The 21,561-nt window shown below is 44.1% G+C and overlaps 1 protein-coding gene across 8 annotated transcripts in view; it reads right to left on the reverse strand.

Moving 5' to 3' along the window:
* Positions 1–6,983: 6,983 nt before the first annotated feature.
* Positions 6,984–21,561, reverse strand: part of LOC120033907 (axin-1-like) — a 42,940-nt gene continuing 28,362 nt past the window's right edge. For 6 of the 8 annotated variants that reach the window (XM_038980293.1, XM_038980292.1, XM_038980288.1 and 3 more), the window contains 7 exons: positions 20,821–20,917; positions 16,838–16,975; positions 12,890–13,446; positions 12,589–12,747; positions 12,180–12,431; positions 10,012–10,161; positions 6,984–9,758 (listed from right to left, as the gene is read on the reverse strand). In XM_038980293.1, the coding sequence (XP_038836221.1) occupies positions 9,638–9,758; positions 10,012–10,161; positions 12,180–12,431; positions 12,589–12,747; positions 12,890–13,446; positions 16,838–16,975; positions 20,821–20,917 (1,474 nt within the window). In that variant the 3' untranslated portion in view covers positions 6,984–9,637. Of the gene's footprint in view, positions 9,759–10,011; positions 10,162–11,659; positions 11,753–12,179; positions 12,432–12,588; positions 12,748–12,889; positions 13,447–16,837; positions 16,976–20,820; positions 20,918–21,561 lie in introns of all 8 variants that reach the window. The other 2 variants (XM_038980296.1, XM_038980295.1) reach the window with 2 other exon arrangements.

The raw sequence follows: 21,561 nt of genomic DNA on the forward strand, positions 1-21,561 counted from the left end.
CAGCGTAGGATTACTGTATACTGAGGACAACACATGGGCTGATAAGAATCTAGTCACAGATTAGAATTTTGAGCAGATGTTACATTTTATATAGACGTAACCCGCAACATTTGCAAAGAAACCCAGACGAATGCAGTTTACGGCTGGAGTATCAATGTGTTAGACAAGCAGAATTTCGGATAATGTTCATTTTTCCCAATTCACATTGTCTCCTGTACATTTTTCGCCTGACATCCCAAAGCCCTTGATTGCTTTCTGTCTGGATCTCTAGCACTGTGGAAATCAAACTTCAGGCAGCGGCATGGTGAGGAAAATACGCACGCACACATGCAAAATGAATGCATTCTACAGACAACAGGCTGGAAGCCATCTCTATACATTTCTGATGAACGCGAGGAAAGGCCTCAATGGGGATCCACACAAAATACAATCTGAAAAGCATGCATTAGTATGCTTTACCATAACGCCGTGATTTACATATGAAGGCCACATGCAGTGTACAGCATATCAAGGCTGAGTAGTATAATGGACCTCCATATCTAGAGTATTGTTTGGTCTCAAACAAACACGTAACAAAAACACAGGGTTGAAACCCAAACAAAAGAGCGAGGAGTACCTTGAATAAATAACACACGCACACGATGATTAACACAGACCCGTAATCATCTACGCAATCCACAAGGGCACGAAAGCCCATAACACACAGCACAGATACTCACACGCACCAACGGACATTGTAAAATAATTGACAAGACCATGGAAACCAAAGGGCACATATATACAAATACTAATCAGTGGGAATAGGGGACAGGTGTGCGTGAGGAAAGTTCCGGAGGGATCCGTGACAGTATACACCCCCCCCCCCCGGTGTCATTGCAGCGCAATGACACCGGCCTCGAGGCCGATCACAGGAACGCAGTGCGGGTTGATTAGGACCTGATGCAGCTGCTGAAGTTCCGTTGTCGTTGGACAGACCAGTAGCGTCGGACGGGCCAGTTGTAACTGCTGAAGTTGCGACGGCCCCGGACGGACCAGTTGCAGCGTTGTTGGACGGGCCATTCCCGCTGTCTCCCTTAATTGTCGATTATTCTGTCACGTTGGTAACAATGATTCGAGAGACAGGCGCAGGAATGCGTACAGGGGTTTTTATTCAGCCCAAATTACGGTGTGCCGTGTAAAGGCACGGGGACGACGACCAAACAAACACGTAACAAAACACAGGGTTGAAACCCAAACAAAAGAGCGAGGAGTACCTCAAATGAATAACACAAGCGCACGATGATTATCACAGGGGACGAGACCTGTAATCATCTACGCAATCCACAAGCGCACGAAAGCCCATAACACACAGCACAGGTACTCACACGCACCAACGGACATTGTAACGATAATCGACAGCACCACAAAAGGCACTTTTTTATACAAATACTAATCAGTGGGAAAAGGGGACAGGTGTGCGTGATGAGAAAAGGGGACAGATGTGCGTCCCGGAGGGATCCATGACAAGTATATTCAAGACAGACTATGATATAAGAACAGAAAGCCTCTCTATATCTATAGTAACACTGGCTACACATTAAGGAGCAAGACTGAAAACCAGAGCTTTGAGAGTAAAAATGTTGAAGCCATTCTGTGTGCCACACGGGAATATCCCAAGGCCAAGAAGAAATGAAAATGAGAGGAGATAGATAGATAGATAGATGGGGTAAAAGAAGATAGCTCTTGAAGTTCAGTATTCTGAAGCAGAAAAGTGTGGTGAGGGCTGAGATGAAGTGGAAAGGAAGCATGGAGAGCATTGGAATACTGTAGCTTAAGTGCTGAGGGATTGAAGAGAGAGAGGCAGAGGGAGAGGGAGAGAGAGCGAGGGAGAGAGTGAGAGCGAGGGAGAGAGAGAAAGAGAGAGAGAGAAAGAGAAGAAGAGAGAGAGAGAGAGAGAGAGAGCGAGAGAGAGGGAGAGCGAGCGAGAGAGAGCGAGAGAGAGAGCGATAACAGCTCTATCAATATTCTACAGTGGTTTAGGAAGATGATTAGATTGAAAAGGGATACCATGCGCACTAAAAAAAAGTACAGCAAAAAATGAAACAAAGCAAAAGGTGTAAGAGGCCGGATGTGACACTTCATCAGATTACAAACATTACCCCTAAACATCCAAATATGGCAACATCAGTGGTAAAGATAATGTGGAACGAAGAGGGCAAAATTCTTAGCACTCACAACCCTTGAAGAGCACTCAAACACACCTGTGGTTTAGATGCTGTAGTCTGGATGAAAGCAAAGGAGTAGTCTTGATTCTGTATCGCTTCAATAGCCTGGGCAGCTAAGACTGATACAGCAGCAGCAGCTATGACTGCAGGAGTGATCAGAAAACCAAAGAGTCTGAAACAAAGTGATGGCCATCACTGTATGAAAAACATAGTGGAGGTGAAATATCAGTCACAGCCATCACTTCCATCACTAATGACATCCAGTGACTAAAGCCCTTTTGATGTGATATGTTGGTTTATAACACAATTATAAATGTTTTACATGACCTCTCTAAGAATCGATGGATCCCTGAGAATAACTGACTCAACTTCGATCCGATCCCGATATTACGAGGGACCTGATTTCATAGACCAGTGTTTCCAAGGGCTACAACAAAACTGTATACTGTTGGGGGTACTCGAGGACCAAGGTTGGGAAACACTGTCACAGACCTTCCACAAATTGCTTTGTATCCAGGACACCAGTTGTGTTTTTAATTGATTTGACATTTCTCAAGCCGTGAGAAATGTGTGATATGCTGGAGTGCGGCACTTTGAACAAAGTATCCTGAACTGAGAGTGTTCTGAAAATTACTTGAGAGCAAGTCATCTTTAAAAACAGGTAGTTGTCATACGCACACCTCAAAACACTTGTTAAATGCACCTGGTCGATTGAATATACAACAAAATCTTAACATGTTCATACTATTTGATTTAGGATTCATTTTCAACAAGGCAGGTCCTACAGGCCCTAGTTTTGTCGCACCTGGACCACTGCCTGAGGGCACACACTTAATGTATTGTGAAAAGTGTTATGACATGTAGTGTCATGTAATATTTTTTATTGTATATAACTGCCTTAATGTTGCTGGACCCCAGGAATCCTTAATAAACACAAATACAACAATTAATGTTACAAGTCTCGTAAATGGGTAGGAAATGAAGGGGCTGAGCTGAGTCACATTAAGACGTTTTAACAACAATTAACACGACCCCATGCAGTGGGAAAATATACAGCAGAAAATAGCTCAACTGAACCTGTCGTTACTATGGCCTAGTTAGAAAAGATGCATGTTGCAATTAGTTTGACACATCCATCGTGTTATTGACTGGTTTGACCACATGGAAGTGGGCTCACGGTCTGCCTGTTTACGTTGTGGTTTCATCAATGCTGTTTTTCACACCAGCACAGAACCTGACTGACATTTCTTCATTCCTTTACCCACTTTTCTTTTGTCATATCCATGGTACATGGAACACAGTTCGTAGACAGTTGACAGTTTTATTGACACCTATATGATGATTATCCTACATACATAATTTGCATGGCTCTATTTAGCTGCCCACAAACGTTAAGCAGAATATGTCATAAACAACAAGTACTGTAATTGTGCATTTTCTACACGAGGGACATCCTGTATGTGCTGCTATCTGCGCATTCCTCTCGGCCATGCACGATGAACTGACTGAGTCTAATTAGGCGTACTGTTTCTGTTGGGTGGGAGTAAAGTGCCCAGCTGCTTTTTATGTGTGCTTAAGACGGCAGTGATTCTCAACACTGGATACACCCCCACACACAACAACAGCGACTGTATAACGGTGTGAATGTAGAATGGGAGTCCTGACAGTCTAACGACAAGCAATAATTGATTTAAGGGGAGCATATTTTTCACCATGGTATCTTGATGGAGGCCATATTGACGTTTACTTTTAAAGGATGTATCGTGATTAAATAAAATATGAGTGTTTAGATTTGGTTACAATGGGGATTTCAGACTCAGGTTCAGTGGGATTTATTGACTGCTGTGCTGCAATCTAAAACATGTGTAAATTAGTCAGCAATACAAGGACAGCATGCAATAAAAAATATATTATCCCTCCCTCCTCCCTCTGTTTCTCACACACTGCTCCCAGTCAATACTGGTTTCTCCGTCAGAACATTGCCTCCTTGGGAGTTACATACAAAGGATATGTTCCATTTAAAGGTCTATGACCCTGTAAAGTACGTGAGGCAGTGTGGTATTGTATGGAAGGTTATGCATGAAAGGAGGTTGGACTGGCATTTACCTTCCACTAGCCTGGGACATTGGACAATAGTGACCTGACAGGCTGACATTCATTTCTGACTTTTGAGGTACAGTCCAGTCCAGGTCTCCATACTAAGCACCGCATGTACAATGATGTACTGATATAGCTGTATATGAAGTCACCAGCCTAGCCAACGCTTCAGTGTGGCCTTTCTTTAGCTACAGTAAGTGCATGTCAGTGCATGTTCATGTATTAAGCAGGTGCATCCTGCTGCTTGTGTGCATGTGTCATGACAATGAAGAACACTATGGTCTGACAAAACGCGGTAGACTTACACTAGTGCATGTTAAAGAACCGAGGATGCTGGAAAAGGACATAACACCATCATGCAAAGCGAGTCATCAACAGGGATGGTGTGAAGAGAGATCAAACAGGTTTGGGAAGTACACAGAGTCTCCATCAGAAGAGAGAAGAAAAGCACGCGTCTGATCATTACAGACAACCTCGAATTGATGTTCATTGCAAAAGGGTGTGAAGAGCAAAGTTTTAGCAAAAACAACTTGGATATATACAGTATATTTATATATATATCTTGGAGCTGTGGCGACCACTAATGAAGGCCTATTTCTTTTGATTTGGTCTGGCTAGTTTTAGGCACTGCTGGAGAACACACTAATGATCTTACTTTTTCAATTAAGCTGCTTGCTTCTCTAAACGGAGCCCAACATTGTGTTCCAGAATTAATTACAAGTCAATATGAGCTGGGTGCCTGTTGGGATGAAACAGCAGGGGCCTCATGGTACTGCTATTGGATTGGAAAGAAGTGAGCGAAAACACAATTAACCAACAGTGTGCTAGCAGCAGTGTTTTTAACACTTGTCTGGGACTAGGACAAGCCTCAAACTAGGGACTGGAAGACAAAGGAAGATATTTCTGAGCAGTAAAAGTAGCTAATGTGCAGATATATACAGAGCTCTTTATAAGGAGATTGCTCGATGGATAATCACCCACACGGCAGAGAGAGTTGAAGAGAGTGTCATTGAAGGTTAATGGAGAACGTCCTACAAAATGTACTTCATCAGTTTTGATCCTAGAAACACTGTCATTTCTGAGAACACTTGTTTTAAATGTAACGTTGCTTCCGCTTTATACAAATGTCCAGTATTTCCACAAACCATCTTAGCTTAATAACATTTATTCACATATAAACCATCTCGCAAATGCTTGAATCGGACTCTTATCACAACATTATCCCTTCGTAAGTCTACATCAAAGTGAATCAATCAAGTCTATCATTCGTTAAATGTAACCACTCACGTCTGACTTGTGTTTGTATATGCAGCTATTTCTGATGTAGCCAGTGATGGGCCAGGTTAACCTCTAAAAGTCGTTGGGGTACAAAGCTAACATGTGCAATTGTTTTAAGATGGTCATACCATAGATCATTTAGCTATTTGATTTGGAATTTTAGGACCCCTTTAGGTATCCCCCAAAAATATACTATAGCCCATAGAAATGCATTGAATGGCACAATCATAAATGTCAAAAAAGACAGTAAAAAAAATAAATTATAAGGAATAAGGTTGTAAAGTGTCTGTCCTATATCTAGGAGATATAAGAAAGCTCCGGATTTTTTTTCTTCTCACATAATTAACCCCATATTTTTGGGACTCAAATCTACCTCCATACTTCCATGGGTTACCTTCAGACTAGTCCCGTGACACTTGTGGGGGTCATAGTTTGTAGGCCAAACCGTTCGGACGCTACAGAAGTTTCCGTGAGAAAACCCATTTTCGGGATGTCTCATGTTCTGACAAATACCGCTGTAGCTCAACTACCTTCCACCGCAGATGCGGAAGGCTGACACAGGCGGAATCAGTGGATTGAGACTCAGCCCATGCAAACTGTTACCTCTAGCTTAATTTTACAGATTTTGATGGGTATTTTTAAAATTATGTTACTTAGATTGACTCATCAGTTTTGGGTGTCAATAGACTATTAAGGATTGTTAACTGACAAGAGTGAACTGCAACATCTTCCTTTGTAGTTAGACTTGAAATACTTCAAACTTGATTCAAACTCGTGAACAAAAAGCAAAGCTGTTCTAATACAATCCACAACAAGAGGCAATCAAGAGTTTGATTCTGATTCTCAAGATTTGATTCTGTAGCAATGTTCCAATTAATCACCTCAATCTGGAAACCTGAACCGTTATTCAGACAACACCCACTCTCCAAAGTTCACCTCCAGAACCATTATCAAAGGATTTGTCTGTAACTGCTGTCATCTCAGCCAGGTTTGAGAATCTACTCCTCACACTAGGAAATGTTTCTCTCACTCTGCTGATCATGGACTACCATAGGTTACAGTACAGATTTACGTGTCATCTTCTAGAGCCAATATTCTATACGAGGTTCCCAGTAGTCAAGCAGTAGAACACTTGAGGTGCAGGTACCTGTACGGGTGAGAACCAGCCCACTTCAAGCAATGCTCACAATATCAGCCGATCAAGACTGCCATCTTCAGCTGAAGCTGTGCCAGTAAAACACTGCAGATTCTTTATTTATTTATTGCAAATCTACTTTGTGGGTAACACCTTATAGTAAAGTATAGTTTAATAGGATATTAAGTATTTCATAAAGTGTTGTTGGTTTATAGTTTAAAATCAGTAAAACAGTTAACACATTTGAATGACTACAAGTAATGCAGAAGTTCAGGTTTATTACATGTATTTATTGTTCAAGTACCTTTAAATGATAACCGTACAACTCAGCACACAGAAACAGGTCCAGGGTATTGAATATCTCCTAAGTGAATTGCTGGTTGATGACATGTACAATTTTTACATATTTACATAAAACTTTTCTATCCAAAGTGAGATGTGACACAGGAAACACTTCAACAGAACATTGTTTGTAAGACGCTAAATAAAAATATAAAGCAAGGCCCTGGTAATACTTGAGAATCACATAGCGGATGTCATGAGAGGATGGCAATAAAAGGCACTCTGTGATGGTTGTTATATACATTTCATTGACCATAAGTGGGGGAAGTTCACTTTGGGGCTTTCACAGTAAGAATCACTGCCCTCCATTGGTAATACATACAGACAGTGAACATCTAATAATAATTATAACCGAGAGCCAAATTCTACATTGTAGTGTGACAGATGATGGCTGAGTACCAATATTGTCAAAGATCATGGAGTAAATACCTCTCGTTATAAAAACATAAAATACGGTTATTCAAATGTTTAAACAGGAACAATAGAGGGTTGTCCACTACGTATGTTAACTTTATACAGATTCTTTAAAAATATCCATCTAAATAAATACAAAAACAGCATCTCAGAAAAGGAGATCGTCCTCTTATATGTGGTGTTGATACAGAACAACACCCAGCAATACAGGTCCTTACCATCCTAATCACAACGGTTAGCACATTCCACCTTGCACTGACCCCAGCACAACGCCCTAGAACAGGGCTCTCCAACCCTGTTCCTGGACAGCTACCGTCCTTGCAGGTTCCCTCCAACCCTAATCTAGCGCAAACGATTGTAGTAATTAGCTGATTGATGAGCTGAATCAGGTTAGTTACAGCTGGGGTTGGAGCGGAAACCTACATGGAGGGTAGCTCTCCAGGAACAGGGTTGGAGCGGAAACCTACATGGAGGGTAGCTCTCCAGGAACAGGGTTGGAGAGCCCTGCCCTAGAACATCGTACAAGAGAATTCCACTTCAACACAGGGATTTGGAGAATAATCAAAGAGTACCCATGTGAATGAGGGTAAATAAAGAAGAGAAAAGGGGATGACAAACATATATCAACTTCTACTGTTCTCTTTGGTGTATTGTGACCTATCAAAAAGTAGATCATTTCATACTAAAGTTATTTCTAGAGACAATTTCTGCCAGGCACCAAATGTAGCTCTATAGAGCTATGAAAGGCTACAAGTCATTATTCAGCTGTATTTGTGATATATTAACTAGGTAAACATATACTATGTCCTTTCATTGTCCAGAGTGAAAGCATGGGGTCAGGAGCCTTTCTGAATGCATGTGAACACACATTAGGTGATCAACGCTCTATTGAACGCGGTAGTTACTTTGTGACAAACTTCCGCACACACACCCTTTCTCTACACAGACACCCGTGTATGAACCTCCAGGAGACTTCTACTATGGACTCTGGTCTTAAATGCCTACAAAAGCTCTAGACTGTAAATAGAATCTGGATTTGAACTGTCAGTAGCATGTACACAACTGGTTGTGATTATCTCTGATCAAAGATGTTATTTTCTGCGCTGATCTGCTACAATTAAGACCTAACTGTAGCAAAATCTGAAAGTTACTGAACATAGTGGGGACCAATTTAAGTTGGCAGATGTCTGCAGGTATGGGTATAATAATGTTTTTAATGTGCATACATACGTACACTATGGGGAAAGTTAAGAGACCTCAGAGTACAGTACATTGTACACAGATCGAGCTACTGCCGGGGAGTCCCTTTCTCATTGAAAAACACAAAACATGAAGGCAGAATCAGTTAAGGGCAACCTCAAGAAGGCATTCCTTTTTCATTTTGCGCCATTGACACTAATGCATAATACAGTGATAAGTGCAGCACGACAACTCAATGCCACTTAACTTTAGAGGACCGGCAAGGTTGAGTGTTCCTGTAAAAAGCACTTGGTAGAACATGGGGCTGTATAATAGTTCCTACAATACTTGAAAAACAGCCCTGTCAAAACACTTGGATCTTGTGGAATTGGAACAGCGCCACTGCTTTAAAAGGATTAAAACGACCGCTTTTTTCCAAAATATTTAAATAGATAATATAAAACTTTATCGTCATGTTTTAAAACAGACAATCTGTACACATCTGGTACCAACACATATAAAAATGACACGCTTGGTTACATTAGAAAGGATACCTTCTGATACGTCATATCAAAAATAATATGCTGCTTTAGTAAGCAGATTCATAGCATTTTTCTTCTGGTCAAATTGTACAATGCTACATTACATTACACTCAGAAAGACACTGAAGGGGAGAATGTCAGCTTTTGTTTTGTTTTGTTGTCCAACACTTTCCTACTCTGTCTGCACAATGCAGTGGCACTGAGCAGATATGAAAGCCTTGGAGTCACAAGGGTCTACCACAGTGACCACTATGCACTCTTCTCCTCATTCTCTCCTACTTTCATCCATTCCCTCCTGTAGCGACTTACTCCGTACCTTTTCTCCCCTGCCAATCCTCACGCTAATCAAACACTTTCTCTCCGTCTCTCTCAAGTGAACAGCTCATCCATCGATAGCGCCATCGCAGGCCGACTTTGTGAGCGTCTCATTCCTCTCCAGCTCCATGTCAATCAACCTTTTCCACTTTCCCAATGATCTTCTCCTCAAAGATGGGCAGGACGGCGTCATCTTCGCGTACCTCTTCGAACACCACCCCAAAGTCATTGCTTACCTTCTTGAAAAAATACCTAGAGTCGGTTGGATAGAGAACAGTTGGTTGTTAGTTCAAGTTCATTGAAAAAGCTTTATTTATTATGCACCAAATTTACATAAGACTAAAAATTGACTTTGGAATGTGGTTCATCGTTTTCCACGTTACCATAAACAAAAACGTGATATTCAATTTCAAGGACTGCAGAGTTTAATAGACTAAACTGTCACATAACATCATCCTGTAAATCTAGTTTCCTGTGCCTTCACCAGGTAGAGTAGTGACCTCACCTGTAGCTTCCTTTCTTAGTCAGCAGCTCTTTGAACTGGCCCAGCATGACCATGCGACCTTTGACCGACGTCCTGTACGGGATGGGCTCCCCACAGAAGTAGTAGGCCACCGTAATGTTCTCACACGCCGGCTTCTTCGTCACTTTATGTCTGCAAACAAACAAGAAAGAGGTTCATTCAATTTGTAAAGTCAAGGCTTCCTTTCATCTTTTGCCTGAGATGTTTCAAAGACCTCAGCAGAACTCCAAGCTCTGATCATTTGACAGAGTAAGAGTGGGGGGGATGGGGGGGGGATTCTGACATCCAGAGGTATAATTTCCTCTCAGTCAGAATCTGATGTAAGGAAACAAGATTTCAAGTCACTCATACTCCCACTTTACAACTTAGAAATGTTTTGGCTGTGAGCGCCACCAGAGTTGCTATGCAGTGAATGACTGTTTAGGTGGCGAAGCATAATCAACCAGGGGGCCGGGGACCCCTAGTGGGGGGCCTTAGTTTGATTTCCAAAGGTCTGCCAAAAAGGAGACAACCAATAAATGCTAAATATGTTTGACAAACAAATTCAAAGAATCAGTTTCATGATTTGAATACTTCATGAGCCACAATGTGTGACTTTACAGCATTGATTTCCTCTAAAATGCGATCAAATTGAGCACTCCCGGTACAGGTAATTTTGCCCTAAGGACCTTGTCCAGGGAAAGTATTCATTTATCAATCAGAGTTCTTGGAGGTAATGTTGTTCCCGCAAGGAAATGCTCACATGTTTAAATGGGATTGTGATGAAGAGGTGTTATGCCCAAATGCTACCAGCAGGGAGCAGGCTACTACAGTAAGTAGTGTTCCAACTGCATGCCCCTGGGTCTGTTGTTGGGTTTGATGGTGTGGGGTGAGGTGGTGGAGGCCCAGGATAGCCAGGCTTTCATCTGCTCCTTACTGCAGCTATCCTGTCCCCCTACATCACTAAACTGTCCATCGGAGGAAGAAGCTACGGGACATCAAACAAACTGCAGCTTCACACAGAGAACATCAAAGCTCTGCGTTCTCGCCCCATGCAGCTTACAGTACATCTCTCCCTAGCTGCTGCCTCCTGCTACCTCCCTCCCTGTCCTCCAGTTCTATCTTCCCCATCTCTCTCCACTTAATATCATTCTAATCCCTCTCATCCCACCAGTGTGAAGCTAGAGGTATGATCATTCTCGCTATCATCTACTGTTTTAGCTCTCACCCTGCAGCCATGGAATACTGTCTGACTAAGAAATGGCTGAAAAGGTGAGACTGATTATTCTAATCCCCACCCATACATAAGCAAATAATCAGATCAAATATGAATTTATAATTCACAAAAAACTAAACTACACACAGATGTTATTGTACAGGAAACTACTACTAGATTATGGGGATACAAGTAGTAATGCCAGTAACCAAACATATATGCCTCTAGTAATCTCTATGGAGTCTAGTCATACAGACAGGCCTCTGTTTGGCTGTGCAGATACAGAGCAGTCGGGTCTGGATGCTGCTGGTGATAGACATGGGAGGAGGTGGTGAGGTGGGGTGCTGCTGTGACCAATGGGATGGGGGTTTGGGTGCTGCTGTGACCAATGGGGTGGGTGTTAAGGGCTACTGGGGTAAACCAGACTGGACGTACTCGGACTCGGAGAGCTCCGTGTCAGAGACGGCAGGCACCACGCTGAGCGGTGGGAACAGGGCGCGTCCCCGCTGGATCACTTCCATCACATACCTGAAGGACCCAACAACCCTGGGAGTTAGACGCGGACCAGCCACAGGGCCACACCAACCAGGATACACACACCAGTGATCATGCACAGATGTGCAATGAAAATGTAAAACAAGGTTGGTCAGTGCACCACGCTACTCAAAATGGGGTTTGATCAGTGAGAAAAGTGAAGAAGAAAAAGGGAAGAATATTTCATTCTTTAGAAGTCTGAGACTCTGTCATGCCTCAGTTCACCTCAACATTTGCTGTTTCAGCACAAACATTACTTTTCGATAACGTTATTCCTTTTTTGCCTGTATTATCAAAAGGATGAGTTTGGTGATTCAGTCACATGGCTGTCACAATCACTACAACGGATGGCTAGACATGACATGAAGAACCAGGCTGTGACAGAGACCTCTCCCTTCCTCCCCAGGTAACGCCGACTCACCTCTGTTTGGTCTGTAAGGTCCCCGTCTTCTTCTTCTCCTCCTCCAGTCTCCTCCTAGCCTCCTCCAGCTGGGTGAGGGGATTCGGGGCCGGGTTGGGGGGCATGGTGGGGTCCTGGATGAAGGGGTGTGAGGGCTGCACATTGTTCCGCAGCTGGGCGCTGACCCAAGGATGCACTGCCCCGGGACGCTCCACAGAGCTGGGCCGCGACACCTCGTGGCCCGACGGGGTCTTCTTGGACCCTGTGGTGCTCCTGGGAGACATCCTTGTCATTGTTTGACCCAAATGTACACATACCACCATAATACAGATCAGAGTAAATTCAATTGACTTGCATCACTGTGGTTGTACGTTACCGATTCCCTACGTGGGAAAGACAGCTAGGGGTCACCCATAAAGCCGGAACTCACCCGTAGGGGCTCTTCTTGTTCCGGACCGCCTCTCCCTCCATCATCCACTGGAGGATCTTCTGGTTCCTCTCCACATCCTCCGGAGGCACGGGCACCTCAAAGGTCCGCACCTCCTCAGCCTTCTTAAACGGCCGCTTCGATAGCGTGCTACCTTTGCTACTACGGAAATTGCGTGATAAAAAGGACAATGACGTCAATGGCAAAAGTGTAAAAAAAATAAATAGAAAAACCATTGGAGACATGGAAGAACTAAAAACATAATTCAAAGAGACATGAAGAGGCTGTGTGTTTCTGTGTGTACCTGTAGCCCATAGGATCCATCGGGCTGGGGCCCATGCCGTCAGCATAGTTGCGAGACTTGGACCCATAGTTGTGCTGCTCCACCCCCCAGTGGAAGTTACCATTGACCCTCATGGCTGCGTCAGCCTCCACCTGCTCTTTGGGCTTCCCTCCGGCCGGGTGGTGGATGTGGTGCACGTGTTTGTGGTGGTATTGGTGGCTGGCAGCTTCCCCCTTGGGCCCCAGCCGAGCTGGGTGTTTGCCCGGGCCTGTGGGCAGTGGCATCCCAGGTCCGGGCACCTTGCCACCTGCAGGGAAGCCGTCGGGTGAGTGGGACTTGGGAGAGTGGCGGCCGGTGCCCGGGGACTGGCAGCCGGGGGTCTTCATGACTCGCTGGACGTGGTCGTCCAGGATGCTCTCGGGGTTCTCCTCGTGGGCGTCAGGACGCAGCGCCAGGCCGTTGTAGCCGATGTCAGAGTAGCGGGGGTTGTTGTAGTGCTGTGGCTGGGCACCAGGGGGCAGTCTGTGACTGGAGAACGAGGTGGATGTGGAGATGTCTGCATCCTCACCCTCTTCCTCCTTCCAGAAAGAAAAATAAATGATCATTAAATATACTGAAGGTGGTTACTACCCAACTCAACAGCAATACTACAAGTTGGCATATCAGAGATCACATCAGTATATAATATACAAATATATCCTACACATTAATTTCTGCTGTACATTGAGACATATCTCAATTACAACCCACATGTATGAGCTTCAGAGTCTGGTCATTTCCCAAGAAAATAAATGGAGCCCCAACTCAGCACATTGTGAAAGAACAACTGCTAAAGTCATTTCAAAAGGCAAAAGGCAATTTGTTCCAATCAGTCACACCAGCAGATGGCACACTTCCACGAGACCATGTGTTAACACTTGCCGTGGCATTATCACGGCTCTGCTGCAGAGGCAATGTTCTTCCTCTGTGGTGCAAAGCTATTTCGCTCTACATCATGTCTGCCAGCATAATCTTAGCTCTCAATAGACCCTTGATTTTTACTACAATTAAATAGCTCTATATATTTCAAGCTACAATATTGCTATGTACTAGTTCCTAGACAAAGGCGCAGTCAGCCATAGTAACTAACTGTATGAGACGTACAGCCATAGTAACTAACTGTATGGCACGTACAGCCATAGCAACTAACTGTATGGCACGTACAGCCATAGTAACTAACTGTATGGCACGTACAGCCATAGCAACTAACTGTATGGCACGTACAGCCATAGTAACTAACCGTCTGAGACGTACAGCCATAGTAACTAACCGTCTGAGACGTACAGCCATAGCAACTAACCGTATGGCACGTACAGCCATAGCAACTAACCGTATGGCACGTACAGCCATAGCAACTAACCGTATGGCACGTACAGCCATAGCAACTAACCGTATGGCACGTACAGCCATAGCAACTAACCGTATGGCACGTACAGCCATAGCAACTAACCGTATGGCACGTACAGCCATAGCAACTAACCGTATGGCACGTACAGCCATAGCAACTAACCGTATGGCACGTACAGCCATAGCAACTAACCGTATGGCACGTACAGCCATAGCAACTAACCGTATGGCACGTACAGCCATAGCAACTAACCGTATGGCACGTACAGCCATAGCAACTAACCGTATGGCACGTACAGCCATAGCAACTAACCGTATGGCACGTACAGCCATAGCAACTAACCGTATGGCACGTACAGCCATAGCAACTAACCGTATGGCACGTACAGCCATAGCAACTAACCGTATGGCACGTACAGCCATAGCAACTAACCGTATGGCACGTACAGCCATAGCAACTAACCGTATGGCACGTACAGCCATAGTAACTAACCGTATGGCACGTACAGCCATAGTAACTAACCGTATGGCACGTACAGTCATAGTAACTAACCGTATGGCACGTACAGTCATAGTAACTAACCGTATGGCACGTACAGCCATAGCAACTAACCGTATGGCACGTACAGCCATAGCAACTAACCGTATGGCACGTACAGCCATAGCAACTAACCGTATGGCACGTACAGCCATAGCAACTAACCGTATGGCACGTACAGCCATAGTAACTAACCGTATGGCACGTACAGCCATAGTAACTAACCGTATGGCACGTACAGTCATAGTAACTAACCGTATGGCACGTACAGCCATAGTAACTAACCGTATGAGACGTACAGCCATAGTAACTAACCGTATGAGACGTACAGCCATAGTAACTAACTGTATGAGACGTACAGCCATAGTAACTAACTGTATGAGACGTACAGCCATAGTAACTAACTGTATGAGACGTACAGCCATAGTAACTAACTGTATGAGACGTACAGCCATAGTAACTAACTGTATGAGACGTACAGCCATAGTAACTAACTGTATGAGACGTACAGCCATAGTAACTAACTGTATGACACGTACAGCCATAGTAACTAACTGTATGACATGTAGCAGCTGTGCATACCATTGTGCCCTTATTTCACCAGGTCTGTCTCCGTCTCTGCAACTAACTGAATTGCTAAGGATGTGTGGACTCGGTCTTCTACTCCCCTAACTAAAACACATCAGCCCCCATTGGCTTCTCACCGCCTCACCCTTCCCACACACCTTTGATGGCATTTCAACATGGGAATCATTGGCAAATAACAGTGGGCAATTTATGTGGTGGAGGCTTTGATGCTCACTCCAGGTAGAGGAATCCTGGGCGGGAGCTAAGGACTTTTTGATGAGGGTCTGACTGGCGCGTGCAGATATTGGCCTGGCTCTCGGTCTCTGGCTCAGAGCAGCTGTGCAGGCCATTGCTCTGCACTCTCAGTTACCCTGTTCGTGCCAAAATGAGGCCAGATCCAGACCTGCTGAGCCCATCCTGCTAAAAAGGCATCTACTAATGAATGTGATGTACTGAGTCTCTCTCACTCACTCTCACCTCAGGGAAGTGGAACGTACTGCTGCTATTGAACATGTAAATTATACATTAGGTGGGCCAATATTCAGAGCGTTGAAAAGTAAAGCGAAAAACGCCTATTAAGTTATTTATCTCTCAGTGGCAGCAATGCATTGATCCTAAAGGTTCTGTATTATTTAGAGGAGAGATGAAGACGACAAATTATTTCATCAGTCAACAGCACCATAATACCACAGGCTATCCTGCTATATTGACCCATTCCTTTCAGACACTACTGAGGGAGTATGCCGAGACCGGATGTGACCTCTCCATCAATCAACATTGGATTGAGGCCACATTCAGTGAGATCAGGGTGTAAGTCTGTGGATGAAAACCAGGTTAGAGAGCAGTGGAGAGGAATTTGGGGGGGGAACTAGCTTATCTTTGATTTAGGTAAGAATATCAGTTAATAGAGTCACTATTTGTTACTCCCCTGTCTGCCACCAGCTCTTAATAAAGAGAAACCTACTGTTCCATGATGGCGGCTCCTCTTACAGAGGGGCCAAACGACATAAAATATCTGCCTTGAGACTTAAGACCTGGCTCTGTGTACCGAAAGAGATTCCATTTGCGGTGAGCGCAGGCATTTCTTCACGCTCCAACTGACTTCAAACAAAGTCATTACAGTGCGCCAGGCTCACAAGTGGCTCAGGCTGTCTACAGGTGTTCCATCTGATGCCAGAGACAAAGGGATCCAGGATACAGCGGGATGGATCCCTGATAGGCCAGAGCTACACTTCTATAAATGATTCATAATGGAATAATGTCTGTTTCCTCTGAATGAATCAACCCAGTCCTTTCAAAACAACTGAGATATTACAGTGTACCTTCTGATAGACAGCCAGACAAATAGCGACCAGCTATAGAGAACATGGTAAGAGGTTGTTAAGAGGATGATGGGGGCATATAGAGTAGTACAGCGCCCCACCAGGGAGAGGGATCACACCGACAGCATAGTGGTATTTCTGTGGACAACAACGTACCAATCGTACTCTCTTCAGCCGCTCCTCCAGTTTCTCCTGGGCCTCCCTCTCCCTCTGCACTCCCTCCAGCCGGCTGATCAGATCCGCCGCAAACTTCTCCGGCTCCACGTGAATGTCCTTTGGTATCCGGTTTGTGCGCTAACAGAGGGAAACACACAATTTCCAGTTCATTTCAAATTGTACCGGTAGTCATTCGCTGATAACATTGTTGCCATTTTCTCCTCAAAAAGGTAAAACCTGTGGTCCCTATGCTGTTCACTTCGGTTGATAGAACAGAAGGGAGAGAATGGTACATAAGGAGGAAAGACTTATCAAACAAGTCTACAGTTTATCAGGGAAAAGCTAACAGGAGACCTGTAATGGAAATGAATGTGCCAAAACAATAACCTCAAACCAAAGTCAAGAAGACTACTGCTTAGTAGCTAATGTAGTACCTACAAGGTCTGATTTGACATGGTTTAAGGCTTTGAATAGTCTGATATAGGCTGCTACGCAGAATGTATGCTGTAAGCCGCAGGCATTCATCTCAACAACGAAGTTTCAACATAGGGTACTTCCAAAGTTAAAGAAAATGCACAAGATAGTTAGTCAAATATCAGCCATAAACAACTTTGTTGGTCAGTGACTTTATAATAGCCATTAAAAAAAGAAAACACCGAAATCAATCTCCAGATCGACGCGTCGCAGTGTGACACCATGGCCCACTTGCCTAGTTAAATAAAGGTTAACAGCGTCTGAGCTACAGGCCACGTCTGGAAAAACAGCGTGAAAACCCACGGGTACACCACAGACCAGACTTCATCTCTAAAAGGTGATTGTCCGTTCAAAATAATCCCTATCATTGCATGTTTAATTACAGGCAGCAGAGTGAAGTACATTTTTATCAAAGGGAGATGCTGGGAATATGCAGCTCGTAGCTGGTATTCCCAACACAACTCAAGCCTGTAAGGTGCATTGTTGTAGTAATCTAGCAAAGAGAGATTAAAGTACATTCTGGGTGCAGCCTAAATATTGTAGAGGGCCGTTTTACTCAGGGCCCCACCCAAGCACACAGGATATGTCCACATGCTGATTACAAAGCCGGAGATTTCTCCAGCTCTGACTGCTATTTTCTCTTTGAATTTGGTTTCAGTTGGATTCATATTCATTTTACCCAACACAGACAAAGCTTTACACACAAACAGCCCAGAGTAGCTTTATGGCCATTAGAAGACCTGGCTGTAGAAATTATTTCACTACTGTGGCTATTACCCTCTATTAGTGATGATTGTACACAGAGCGTACAAAACATTAGGAACACCGTCCTAATATTGAGTTGCACCCCCTTTTGCCCTCAGAACAGCCTCAATTCATCAGGGCATGGACTACAAGGTGTCAAAGAGTTCCACAGGGATGCTGGACCATGTTGACCCCAATGCTTCCCACAGTTATGTCAAGTTGGCTGGATGTCCTTTGGGTGGAGGACCATTCTTGATACACAGAGGAAACTGTTGAGCGTGAAAAACCCAGCAGGGTTGCAGTTCTTGACACAAACCGGTGGACCTGGCACCTACTACCGTACCCTGTTCAAAGGCAATTAAATATTTTGTCTTGCCCAGTCACCCTCTGAAATGGCACACATACACAATCCAAATAACCTATAGTCACCTTCATCTACACTGATTGAAGTGGGTTTAACAATGACATCAACAAGGGTTGATCGCTTTTACCTGGATTCACCTGGTCATTCTCTGTCACGGAAAGATTAGGTGTTTCTAATGTTTTGTACACTCAGTGTATGCAGTGCATTCAGAAAGTATTCAGACCCCTTGACTTTTTCCACATTTTGTTACGTTACAGGGTTGTTATAAAATGTATTACATTTTTCTCATCAATCTACTCACAATACCCCATAATGACAAAGCAAAAACAGATTTTCAGATTAGTATTTTTTTAAATGGAAGAAAACCCCCCAGAAATATCACAGTTACATAAGTATTCAGACCCTTTACTCAGTACTTTGTTGAAGCACCTTTGGCAGTGATTACAGCCTCGAGTCTTCTTGGGTATGACGCTACAAGCTTGGCACACCTGTATTTGGGGAGTTTCTTCCATTCTTCTCTGCAGATCCTCTCAAGCTCTGTCAGGTTGGATGGGGAGCGTCGTTGCACAACTATTTTTAGGTCTCTCCAGATGTTCGATCGGGTTCAAGTCAGGCTCTGGCTGGGCCACTCAAGGACATTCAAAGACTTGTCCCAAAGCCACTCCGGCGTTGTCTTGGCTGTGTGCTTAGGGTCGTTGTCCTGTTGGAAGGTGAACATTCGCCCAAGTCTGAGGTCCTGAGCACTCTGGAGCAGGTTTTCATCAAAGATCTCTCTGTACTTTGCTCCGTTCATCTTTCCCTCAACCCTGACTAGTTTCCCAGTCCCTGCCGCTGAAAAACATCCCCACAGCATGATGCTGGCACCACCATGCTTCACCGTAAGGATGGTGCCAGGTTTCCTCCAGATGTGACGCTTGGCATTCAGGCCAAAAAGTTCAATCTTGGTTTTATCAGTCCAGAGAATCTTGTTTATCATGGTCTGAGTGTCCTTTAGGTGCCTTTTGGCAAACTCCAAGGAGGCCGTCATATGCCTTTTACTGAGGAGTGGCTTCCGTCTGGCCACTCTACCATAAGGCCTGATTAGTGGAGTGCTGCAGGGATGGTTGTCCTTCTGGAAGGTTCTCCCATCTCCAGAGGAACTCTGGAGCTCTGTAAGTGGCCATCGGGTTCTTGGTCACCTCCCTGACCAAGTCCCTTCTCCCCCAATTGCTCAGTTTGGCCAGGTCGCCAGCTCTCGGAAGAGTCTTGGTGGTTCCAAATGTCTTCCATTTAAGAATGATGGAAGCCACTCTGTTCTTGGGGACCTTCAATGCTGCCAACATTTTTTGGTACCCTTCCCCAGATCTGTACCTTGACACAATCCTGTCTCGGAGCTTTATGGACAATTCCTTCGACCTCATGGCTTGTTTTTTACTCTGACATGCACTTTCAACTGTGGGACCTTACATAGACAGGTGTGTGTCTTTCCAAATCATGTCAAATCAATTGAATTTACAACAGGTGGACTCCAATCAAGTTGTAGAATCATCTCAAAGATGATCAATGGAAACAGGATGCACCTGAGCTCAATTTCAAGTCCCATAGCAAAGGGTCTGAATAGTTATGTAAATAAAAGTATTTCTGTTTTTGATTTTTAATACATTTGCAAATATGTAATTATTATGGAGATTGATGAGGATAATTTTTTATTTAATCTATTTTAGAATATGCCTGTAACGTAACAAAATGTGGGGAAAAAATCAAGGGGTCTGAATACTTTCCAAATGCACTGTACATCTCTCCATTACCACTGCAGTATGTGTCAGGGACTAATCCATTAGACAAAAACAGAACAATGAAGGACAAGACAGCCCGCGTTTCCATTATTCTGCTATGCATATTTCGTTTCTTTATTATTTTGTATTCTGTGTCCCGAAAAACAGAAGTCAATGAAAAAAAATATATTCTACACAAAAACATACATGCATCCTAATGTGAGGGAGAGAGTCTTGTTAAACTCTTGACCCCGAGGCCCAATTAGGATGAGAGTTCTCCTGTAGGGAGCTGCAGAGGCATGCAGGGAGGCGGGACTGCCACAGAGGAGAAACACTGCTGTCTGATGGGCTTCAACTCAGACAGACAGCTGAGGGCTGGGGAGAGCACCAGGCACAGTTTAGAAAGCACAAGCCTCACTATGAGCTATTCACACACCCTACACGGGCCCAGAGAGAGATGCAGTCAGGCATCTTACAAATGCAGGAAGGTGGAGAGATGGGAACATTTGAGAAAGACTGATGTTTCTAGAATACCAGGTTACAGCCACGTCAGCAGTCTTTGATGAGCGAGTGGGGTTCTTGCAGGTATGTGTGCGTACTTGTTTGTGTAGGGGTGTGTGTGTGCAGCTAAACCAAGGTTAACTTACAGGAATATGAGGTAGTGGCACACGCCCATTTGCTTTGGCACTTTCGTGCATCTCTCGTCGATGCTGTTTGCGATATTTGTATGGTGGAACCCCATCTCTGGAACAAAAACAAAAAGGACAATTTTACAAACATATTCAAAACTAGAAAACTCATAGGTTACTTTGAAGCTGGTGTGGTCGCTGACACCAACACCAAGAACTGTTTTATCCCACGTCTAAGTGGTACTGCTGGGTTTGCCTCGTCTGTGCCAGGAGCTGTGGAGCAAACAGCAGATAATGGCCTCCAATCTAACCTGCTTCAGACACATGTTTTTGTCCTGCTGAGCAGCCTTTGATGTTTCGTTAACATGCGTTCCCCCGTGCCATCTCTGAAGTTACAGCACCGTTCCTGTCTTCTCTGGCTTCCCTCTGCCAACACATCCTAGCTCGATCTACTCTAAAGGGAAACAGTCTGCTTCCCGCTAAGGCGGAAGAAAGAGGATCGCTGCACTAAATAACAGCTTGTGCCCAACATGGGATCCTCCAAAGGCGCTGCTTATACATTTACCCATCTTGAAACAAACCGTTGTCAAGCAATGTGGGTATGTCATATAAGACGTAGGCTATAACATTTTATTTGTATTCTTTGTGTACCGACTCCTTTTACACAATTATGAGAGCCTGTCATAATCTACTCAACCTTTTACCGTCAATTCTCCACCATTTCCTCACAATTCCGGGAAACTTGATTTAAAGGGTAAC

Source organism: Salvelinus namaycush, chromosome 41 (assembly GCF_016432855.1).
Source record: "Salvelinus namaycush isolate Seneca chromosome 41, SaNama_1.0, whole genome shotgun sequence".
Classification (NCBI taxonomy): Eukaryota; Metazoa; Chordata; class Actinopteri; order Salmoniformes; family Salmonidae; genus Salvelinus; species Salvelinus namaycush.